General features: G+C 42.7%; 1 protein-coding gene across 5 annotated transcripts in view; it reads left to right on the top strand.

Moving 5' to 3' along the window:
- Positions 1 to 2,126: 2,126 nt before the first annotated feature.
- Positions 2,127 to 10,659, top strand: part of Prpf4b (pre-mRNA processing factor 4B) — a 32,926-nt gene continuing 24,393 nt past the window's right edge. For all 5 annotated transcript variants that reach the window (XR_005972382.1, XR_005972381.1, XR_005972379.1 and 2 more), the window contains exons 1-2: positions 2,127 to 2,296; positions 8,950 to 10,143. Coding sequence is in view for 1 of the 5 variants with exons in the window: in XM_041632657.1 (XP_041488591.1) it covers positions 2,256 to 2,296; positions 8,950 to 10,143 (1,235 nt within the window). In the remaining 4 variants the exon portion in view is untranslated. The remainder of the gene's footprint in view (positions 2,297 to 8,949; positions 10,144 to 10,659) is intronic.

Below are 10,659 nucleotides of genomic sequence, written 5' to 3'. Positions count from 1 at the left end.
CTTATTTGTGTGTGCATGAATAGAGGTCATTAGACAATTCATGAGGGGGGTTGAATATTGAACCTAGCCTCAGGCCTCTTGGCAGGCATCTTTTCCCACTGAGCCACCCCACCAGCCAGCCCCCTTGTTTTTTCTAAACACTGTTCTGTTTTTCTTTATAGTTATAATAGAGCAAAATCTGTTACAATCTAGACACCTAATAACAAGAAAAATAATGCAGCTAGATGTTTGCCAAAGCAGAATGACATAAACATTGAGAGCTATCACATCAGAGAGCAAACTATGTCATAGTGAACACAAGTGTGAGAAAATTAAGTATTTCACATAGGAAAAGACTAAAAATAAACCGACATATTCTTGTTTGTTCAATGTGGGTAATGGAGGGAGAGTTTTCTTTACTTTGCGTTTGCCCCGTTTTCATAAATGCACCAGAACTGCTTCAAAACAACAAAGAGCTAAATTAAGACAGGAGGCATGATGCCTCCTCATGCGTGTTAACACCAGTTTGGCGTCTTCCCACAAAACCCCAAATTCCAACTCTAAACTCGAGTGCTGTCCACTTGGCTGGCGTTCTACATCCTTCAAAGACATCTGGAAACTACAAGAGTCAAAGGAGTTTACGATGCTCGTAATTTGTTGGTAGTGTGTCACAATGAGCCTATTAAGAGCTTACTGGGATTGATGACTATCCGCCTTTTAGAAGGTACGAGTTTACTAGCTTTCCACGGGAATAAACTTAACTCAAAAATATTTTTCAATTATTTCAGGAATGTGCAACTCGTTAAAAATAATCCTCGAAGCAAGCACAGGTTGTAGGGAAAGATGAAGCGTTCACAAAGATGCGCTTGCCTCCAAAGCCTCAATTTTTTGCACTGTCTGCCCGCGGTGCCCCAAGCGTTGTTTCCAGTGTCACCGAACAGGACGGAGCTCTACTGGAGGGAACTTGGGGTCCGCATGGAAGCGCAGAGCGCAGAGGCAAGCTCCGCTGCCGCTCCGCTGACGTCGCAGGCCAGGAGGCGGAGACGCGCTGGGCAGGAGCCCGGAACTGGCACAGCCTTGCTAAACCAACCCGCCTCAGTGCTGTGGCAGCATTGACCGCGGCTCGCTTTGAACACGCCCACGCGTTTCCCAGGACGCACGCACGCCTGCGTCTTTCTAGGTGCCAAAGACTTCCGGGAAGCTGGTGCGGCGCCTTGGAGCGTTCACTTCCGCCCCGCTCCGCGGAAACTGTGGCTACGGGTCCGGGCGTTCCGATACCAGGGATCCCGAGGCGGAAAAAGTACTAGAAGGAACTGTTTGGTCTGTCCGTCACTTTGTAAACGTTTCCTGAATGATTAATGTTTGATTCACCTCTACTAACTGTTAACTGTAACAATATGGAATGTTTTAATCTTCTCTTTCGCTCCCAAACTGATAATAGCATGGAAATGAACTTTGTGAAAAAAAATCTTCAAAGGAAAAATTTTGCCAAAAATTCCCTGACTGCTTTATTCTGCTCTTTTTGTTTTGTTCTAATTGTTTGTTTTCAAGACAGGGTTTCTCTGTAGCTTTGGAGCCTGTCCCCCCACTAGATCTTGTAGACCAGGCTGGTCTTGAACTCACAGAGATGCTTCTGCCTTCTGAGTGCTGGGATTAAAGGCCACCTAGCTTTATTCTATTTTAAGAAAGGTTTACATAAATCTGAAATTGGTCACAGTTCGGTATCGGACAGCGTCCGTTATTTATCTTTTACTTATCCCTTCCAAAACCAGAAAGCTTAATTTTCATATAAAGCAAACCACAAAGAACATATGGTCAAAAGGGGACCTGGGGGAGATCCAGGCGCTTTAAAAGCTTTCGGCTAATCAATCAACAGCAGTAAGAGACACAGAGGTATTTTCACCCACGTCTGGGCTCCATCAAGAATCAGCTCCCAGAGATGCACGCCCAATAATACCAACATACCACGCCTTTGCTCCTTACTCTAAGTTTCTACACGGAAACACTCAGCTTCCCTAAGGGGCGTCGCTCAAGTTAGAAAGGCCTTCGTCCCCGCTCAGCCCGCCCCTAGATCCGGAAGTGACGTCAAGACGCGCCTGGTCCCGCCGCCGGAAGTAAGGTTTTTCTATCCGGATTCTTAGCGCGGACTCGGAGCGCTGCTTTTCTCTACGTGCTTTGCACATGCGCGACTGCTTTTCCCTTCTTCCTCCGCTTCCACTGGCGTCCACGGTTCGCGGAGCCGCCGGCAGCGCGGCGGAGAAGTCGGGAAGTTCAAGATGGCCGCCGCGGAGCCCCCGTCGCTGCGGGAGCAGGCGGAGTAAGTGGACCGTGCGGGGGGAGTGGGGGCGCCGGGCCCTGGGGCCGCCGGCCTGGAGGCGGTGGCGACCGGCGCGACGGGCGGGAAAGTTCAGGCCTAACGGCGACAGCCAAACTTTGCCTTTCCACGCTCCCTGGGTGGTGCGGTGGGAGGCGTGGGAGCGGCCCCGGCTTTGCTGCCCGTGGGGCCGCGGCTGTTGGGGCGCCAGCAGCGCGGCCTGCTGCGCGTCGTTGCCCTGGGAGGCGGCGGCTCGAGCGGCCTCTACAGGTCCAGTTCGCGTGGCGGCTGCGGCTGCCCTGAGGTCGCGCCTTCGTGCTCCTCCCCCGGGGACGGTGGAGCTCCCTGGGCTCGACCCACGGCGACCTCTGCGTGGGGGAACCGAGGGACAGTGGCGCCAGGCAGACCAAGCCCTACTTTGCTAACGCGTCCCCTAACGCTGCGGTCCGAGACGGAGGTGCTAGGGTCGCACTTTCCGACTGTCTCGGAAATTGTCTATGCTAGCGAAGTCCTTCGCCCTCCCCTATTCAGCCACAGCCCGGTATTTCTCTGCCCATTGGCAGCTTATTTCCAACTACCAAACTTGAGGCAAAGTGAGGTACACTTCCTGGTTTTTGAGGCCTGACAGTTTTTGCCCTAGTTTATTGCCTGTTCTGAAGACACATGGGAGAAATGTTGGGAATTGTTGCTACGTCTAAACCATTCTAGTCTGTGTTTATAAGTAAGCTAACACAGAAGTTGTTGAGACCAAGTGAAAACACATCCTCGAATAGGCAAAGGCTAGCCGTTGCTTAAATAAGAGCAGTGGTTTTATTTTTTCCTCGTGTTTATGCTAGAAAATTTAACTTAAAGGAGAATGGCATTGAAGACAGTGTTGCAACAGAACCACCCCCACACACACCTGCATTATCTAGGGTTTCCAGCCTCTCTAGGAAAGCGTTTACTACCGTCTCCAGCAACTTGTGATAGAGGACGGCTTTGCTACCAGATAAACTTGACTTCTTTGCTCAGAGTCTAGTCCTAGGTTCCCCTGTCAGCGTGGGTTTTTTTGTTGTTTGTTTTGTTTTTTGTTTTTTATTAAGTGTGTTTTGTTTTGACAGTTTGGCTTAGCAGAGAACAGACAGGGTTTTAACTAGACACAGCTTATTGTTTCTCATAGAGGTCCTGGTGTGGCAGTTACAGGATATCAGGTCAGTACAATGGGTGTCTTCGGCTGTTCTGGTAATCTCAAAAGTTCCTAGTATTATGTCCGTTTATTTAATTTGAAGGTAGAGTTCATTTTGAAGATGATTCAGCCCTATGACATTTGCACGATTAAATAATACTATAGTTATAAACATGCATTTGTTTTGGGCTCTGGCAACTGCACATAACACTGGGGGTAGTCTTTAATTTGCCTCCCTTCCCCCACAGAAATTGTGTAAATTGAATATTTTTTTCTGTGCCCTATTTTCACTAATTTGAAAGTAATTAATGAAGAAAGTGACAGTTTGCTATGAAAGCAGGCACTATGTGTGGGTCTGACCACAGTGCTCAGTGTCTAAATGGCTTCTAGTACACTGATTAGCTTGTAGTTACAGGGAAACTATTCAAATAGAAAATTAAGAAAGAATACATATGTTACATAGTTTAAAAATTCCTCAAAGAGCTTTTGTTGTAATTGCCTGTACATTTGTCAGCTTCTTTAGTTTAGCTTTAAAAAAAAATCTATTTGCGGTCACTAGTGACAAGGTACTATTCAAATCATTCAAATAGTAGCTCATTAATTCTTTTAACAATACTACTGAGGTAGATGCTGTTATTGCTGTTTCTTTTATGGGTGATGAAACTAACAGAAAGGTAGTTTGCTCAAGGTCACATTTAAATTTGTGCAGTCTGGTTTTAAAGACTCCTTTTTGACTGTTGTACTGTGACCCCTTTTCATTTTTGCTTAAGGTTTGAAATAATTTTGTTGCTAGTGTCCCAGAAAGATCCTTGTAGGGGGCGAAGAGGAATTAAGGATCAAACTCGACCCTTTTGCACGTGTTAATAAGCAAGTACTTTACTCCTGAGCCACATTCTCAGCCTGAGATTATTGAGAAGGGCCTGGTACTGGGAGTGAACTCAGCCTTACCTGTGCTAGCCTAAGTAAACACTCTGTCACAGAGATACACTCCACCCGCATGAGGGTTGGCGGTGTCCTTCAAACCAGCCTCCCAAGCATGCCGTACCATTCCCAGCTAAGATGTGTTTTTGATGTAATTCATTAAAATTTAATCTCTAAAACATGATTTGGAAGCTAGATCTAAGACTAATTGGTCTTTGGGACCCATTCTAGCTGATATATACATCAATTCTGTTTTTAAAGTATTTCAGTTTGTAAGAGAAGTCGTTTAACGACTTCCTTTACATTCACTCTGCTTAACATTAATATATATATTTTTTAAGATTTGTCTCTTTAAAAAACAATTGTCTAGCTCGCTTGTCTCTAATGGATAAGCTGAGTCCTTGCAATAATGATAAGACTATCCTAGCTGGGCAGTAGTGGTGTATGCCTTCAATTCCAGCACTCAGGAGGCAAAGGCAGGACCTCTGAGTTCAAGGCCAACCAGGGTTCACAGAAACTCTGTCTTGAAAAGCCACAAATTTTTAAAAAGGAAAAAAAGAATATCGATTGATAACAAGGCATGATGTTGTAAATATTTAATCCCAGCTCTAGAGAGGCAGGTCTCTCCGAGTTCCAAGCCACCTAGGGCCATATAGTGAGACTCTGTCACAGACAGTCTGTCTTTGATCTGCTCATGGTGGTGCATGCTTATAATCCCAGTAAGGGGGTAGCTAAGGAGGGAGGAATGGCAGTCCCAAGCCAGCCTGGTTGCATTGTGATAACCCCACCTTACCCTGCCCCTGTTTCTGGGAGAAGTCTGTGAAAAACAAAGGTAAAATAACACTTGTGCTTGGTGATTAATGAACCTGCTCCCCCCCCCCCCCACCCCAGACAGGGTTTCTCTGTAGTTTTTGGTTCCTATCCTGGAGCTAGCTCTTGTAGACCAGGCTGGCCTCGAACTCACAGAGATCCGCCTGTCTCTGCCTCCCGAGTGCTGGGATTAATGGTGTGCGCCACCACCGCCTGGCATGAACCCGCTTTTGATACTTTATTTATATACCAAATTTTTTACTTATTTATATACCAATTTTTTGTTGTTGTTGTTGTTCCAAGATTTGACACATGCCAGGCACTATACCACTAACGTGCCCCTGGAACCATAAACTGTGACACTTGTTTGTTTTGAAAGATCAACTGTAGAAGTTAGCAGTTTGCTGTCTGGGTGTATAGGATTATTTTAGTTAGCACTGTCCCAAGGTAACGTTTGTTATCAGGAAATTATAATTTGTAAAATTGTAGATTTTTTTTAAGCTAGATAAAATGTCACTTTCTAATGGAACTTATTTCATACATAAAGTTAAAGGCTATACTTAACATTCTATTTCCACCATTGAAAAACAAAACAAAAAACCCAGGTGTTTTGGGGAGGAAATGGGTAGATTTGAATCACTTAGAGTATTGCATATTAAGTACCGAGGAGTAAGTACTATGTGTGCGCATAGAAATCTTCTCATGTAATTACTGTGACCACATTGCGTGTGAATTAAATCTAATTTTCCAAACAAGCCTATGATTTGTCTGTTACTGCTATCTAGATTTTATAGCTGGAGAAATAGCATTAGAGGAGCACCTTTCCCGGGGTTACAACACCTGGGTTGTGTTGGGGGCACTTTGAGTCAAGTAGCTTGATTCTAGAATCATTCCCTTTTGATGGTATTCCTTCAGTGAATTAATAACCACCCAGTCATCTCCACAGAGTATGTTTGAATAGGATTATTTGTCTAATATGTATACAATAATTGCTAGCTGGGGGGGCAGTTCATGCTAAATACTGTTACAGATAAGCATTTAATATCTTTTTAGGTAGGTAGAGTTGTTTTCCCCTTCTGAACTTATAGATACTTTAAATTTGCCAAATTGTAGTCCCAGCACTGGGCACACAGAAGCAGGTGGATCATTTGAGGCCAACCTGGTCTACTAAGCAAGTTCCAGAACAGCCAGGGCTACACAGAGAAACCCCATTTCAGGGTTGGGGTGGGGGGGTCCTTGTCAAATCCTCACTATAGTACAGTAGTGGGACCAAGTTTTCACTGCAGCAATCTAGCTTGAGGATTGCTTGCTTTCATTTTAGAGCAATTTTATGTAGTATGATTTATAATTACTTTCATGACTAAAATTCTTTACTATGAATTTTATACTTGTATAAAGTAATTTTTTACGTGTATTTTATACAAATTTAAAATGTGTATTAAATTACCTTTTAAAAGATGAGTGCAATTTTTCTTGGACCTTTCCCCCTTATCAAGAGTCAAGGAAAAAAAATGCGATTCAGGGAACCATCCTATGTTTCTCCTGTATCATCTCATAGTCTACTAGTAAGAGATGAATACATACTAAAACCCGGCTCATCACAGGACAGTGTCCTCTATGTGTCTCTTCAGTACTTTAACAGAAATTGAAGTTGTACGTTCAGGGTTCCTTTGTGCCTTCCATGCCTTTGTTGTTGTCGGCTGGTACCTTCTCACTCAGAAATACTCTTGTCTCCCTCAAGAGTATTTGAGGGAGACAAATAGTAGTCTCCCTACCTACCAAGTCTTGGTAGTATCCCTACCTACCAAGTTACTGAGAAGGGAGGCCTGCCAGAGGAAGAGACTGTGTCCCCATGTCCTGCTGCAGTCCCCAGAATGGTGGTTCCTTTCTAGGTAGCTCAGCCATCCCATTAACCTCGCAGTTCCTGTGCCTTTGGGTTCTCGTTCTGTCTCAGTCTCTTCTAGAACCGCATACACTTTGTCACCTAGAGTCTTCCACAGGGCTGGCGCATTGACCACAGGTATCTGTGGTTTTCTCTGTATGACTGCCTTGTGCTGCCTGCTTTCTCCATTCCAAGTGCTGTTTCTCCACATTCTTTCCTCACTCTCTAGAATACTGTTACTGCACCTTTAGTTTTTAGCCCAGACTCCTTCTCAGTTACCATCTTTTCTTTACCATGCCCACTTAACAGATGGATTGGATTCTCGCCCTCCACTCACACACACCTCCCTACCCCTGTGATCTACAAAACACCCTTTTCGTCTATTCTTAAAAATAGGTTTAAGTGACCTTTCCATGTTCAACACCCCCTTGTTTGTGTCTTTTGTTACTGGTACTTCTCTAGTGTTTTGTGTGGTGTCCTTTCCTGAGGGAGGCAAATGTGTCCTTGCACATTTTTATTTTCTGGTCACCTTGCTGAAAATCTGTTTATAGTAGTAGGTCATTTTAAAATGTTCAGGACTGACTAATAGATTCATGATTCTTCCATGATTCTTCCTATGCAAGAAACAAACAAAACCTTACCCAGAAGCATTAGGAATATATCATTGGAGGCACACAAACTGTACCTTCTTCCAAATTAGTGTGGTGGACGGAACCCAAGATTATCCTAAATTCACCCTTGGTCCCATCTTGTAGAAAGCAGTGGTGAGTTGCTTTCAAAGGGAGATGATACGTGCTTATTGGTTGTCAAAACTGTGACCTTTGGCAGGATTGGTGCATTCAATATGTTATTTCATTTAGAATGTTTTGAATTTACAGTGGCTGTGCTGGGACACAACCCCATGTAAGTCAAGGAGCATCTGCAGTGTTGTCAAGGCTGTATTTAATCTGGAATTACTGAACATTAAGTCTTGATAAGTTGAGAGTCAGACTCTTTCAATAAAACGCAAGCATTTAAATAAAATGCAGAACATGCCTTAGTTCATTCTTTTTTTGCATCCACCTGTGAATATGAACATAATTTGGGATAACAGTTTCTATTGGAAATTCATAGAGAGCGAATAATTTGCTGAACAAATACTAGATCAAATCCTGCAACGTTTCTGGTATTAGACTACTGTTGACCTCCAGAATGTCCTTCCTTGTGGTTGTTGTAGCTAGTCAGCTACAAGCCAGGAGTCCTCACTCTTGGCTAGTTCTCTGAACTCTTGGCCCATCGGGATTTGTTTATATTATTACTGTCATCTTGAGAAACTTCCAGTGCACAATGACTGCTTATTTGAGCTAGTCAGTAGTAGCCTTGAGATTTTTTTTTTCTTTCAAGAGGGGATCATTTAGTGAGATGTTCACTAGTAAGCTGCTAGGCTTATTGTAGAACCAGCAAGTTCTCTGAGTGTCATGCTGACGAGATTAGCTTCCCAGTATGTCAGTACCTATGCTTTATGAAAACAAAGTGGGCCTTTTGTTTAAGTTTGTGTGAAAAATGCTTGTTGAAAATCAAATTACCGGAGTTTCTATGTAGCTAAAATTTATGGGATTTTATTGTTGCTGGTTTGGATTTTGTTTCAGTTAAATGATTTTTTTCTTAAAGCCATACTCCATAATACTTTTAGTTTTTTAATTCAACTATTAAAAACAAATTGTTGTATCTCTACCATCTCAGCACTTATCATACACCTCCTTTGAAATAAAATATCTGAAACTTAACAACTTTTAGTGACTAATGTGTTACATTGATAGATCATTTTATCTTTACCATTGTTATAACTGAACACTGAATGAATATTGTGATTGTTAAATGTGTTTCATACATTTATAGAATGGATGATGGTGATAATTCTGAAAAGAGTGTAAATGAAGAAAATGGAGAAGTATCAGAAGACCAGTCTCAAAATAAACACAGTCGTCACAAAAAAAAGAAGCATAAACACAGAAGTAAACATAAGAAACATAAACATTCCTCAGAAGAAGATAGGGATAAAAAACATAAACATAAGCATAAGCATAAGAAACGTAAAAAAGGAGCTGTAGATGCCTCTGACAAAGAAGGCCTCTCCCCTGCAAAAAGAACTAAACTTGATGACTTAGCTTTGCTGGAAGACTTGGAAAAACAGAGAGCCTTGATTAAAGCTGAGCTTGACAATGAGTTAATGGAGGGAAAGGTCCAGTCTGGAATGGGGCTCATTTTGCAAGGCTATGAGTCTGGCTCCGAAGAAGAAGGAGAGATTCATGAAAAGGCAAGAAATGGAAATAGGTCCAGTACCAGGTCTTCCAGTACACGGGGGAAACTTGAAATTACGGACAACAAAAATAGTGCAAAAAAACGAAGTAAAAGCAGATCCAAAGAAAGGACTAGACACAGGTCGGACAAAAGGAAAAGCAAGGGAGCTGTTGACATGGTGAGAGAGAAAGCAAATAGGAGCAAGTCCAAGGAGAGGAGAAAATCCATAAGTCCGTCCAAAAGAAGCAAATCTCAAGACCAAGCAAGAAAATCAAAGTCCCCTACCCTTAGACGGCGGTCCCAAGAAAAGATTGGGAAGGCCAGATCTCCTGCTGATGATAAGATTAAGATTGAAGATAAAGGTAAAATAAAAGATAGGAAGAAATCACCAATTGTAAATGAAAGAAGTCGAGATCGATCTAAAAAATCCAGGTCTCCAGTTGACCTAAGAGATAAATCCAAAGACAGAAGGTCAAGGTCCAAAGAGCGAAAGTCAAAGCGGTCTGAAATTGACAAAGAAAAGAAGCCAATTAAGTCTCCTTCAAAAGATGCCTCTTCAGGGAAGGAAAATAGGTCACCCAGTAGAAGACCTGGCCGGAGTCCCAAAAGAAGAAGTTTATCTCCAAAACAGCGAGACAAGTCAAGAAGAAGTAGGTCCCCACTTCTCAATGACAGACGGTCTAAGCAGAGTAAATCGCCTTCTCGAACTCTGTCTCCAGGTAGAAGGGCCAAGAGCCGATCCTTAGAAAGAAAGCGAAGAGAGCCAGAGAGGAGACGACTTTCTTCTCCAAGGTAACCTGCTTAGGAAACATTTCATGCTCTTTACTAGTGCTTTATATTTTAAAGGGAAAATAGAGTATGATGGTAATTTTAAATGAGATAGTGATTAGTTTCATAACTTTAATGTAACTTAGTACATTAGTTATATTAACGCTGAAGTGTTTATAGTAATTTATGTGTTTTATGAATAGTTTGATGACCATTTCTTTCAAATTCTTAATTTAGCCTCAAATTTGTTCAGTCAACCATTTAAATCGAAGCAGTTTACTAAATCTGCATGGGATTATTTTAGCTCACTGAGGGGGGGTGGTCCTTCATAAACTCTCTTTTTAGGGGAGGGTGTTGAGGCATGGTCCCATGATGTAGATGTGACTGGCCTCAAGCTTAGTGTTCTCACTTGAGTCGCCTAACTTCTGGGTTTACAGGTGTACCCCACTACGCTAGCCCTAAGCTAGTAGATTATACAACCAAAGGAATGATTTATTAGAACCATAGAATGAAATTTGGGGAAAATGGAAGAGGCTTTTT

Source organism: Microtus oregoni, unplaced genomic scaffold (genome assembly GCF_018167655.1).
Source record: "Microtus oregoni isolate MIOR12 unplaced genomic scaffold, Mior012 000042F_ref0000377, whole genome shotgun sequence".
Lineage (NCBI taxonomy): Eukaryota > Metazoa > Chordata > Mammalia > Rodentia > Cricetidae > Microtus > Microtus oregoni.
Note: the sequence above shows the minus strand (reverse complement) of the source record. Positions and strands in the feature narration are given on the sequence as shown.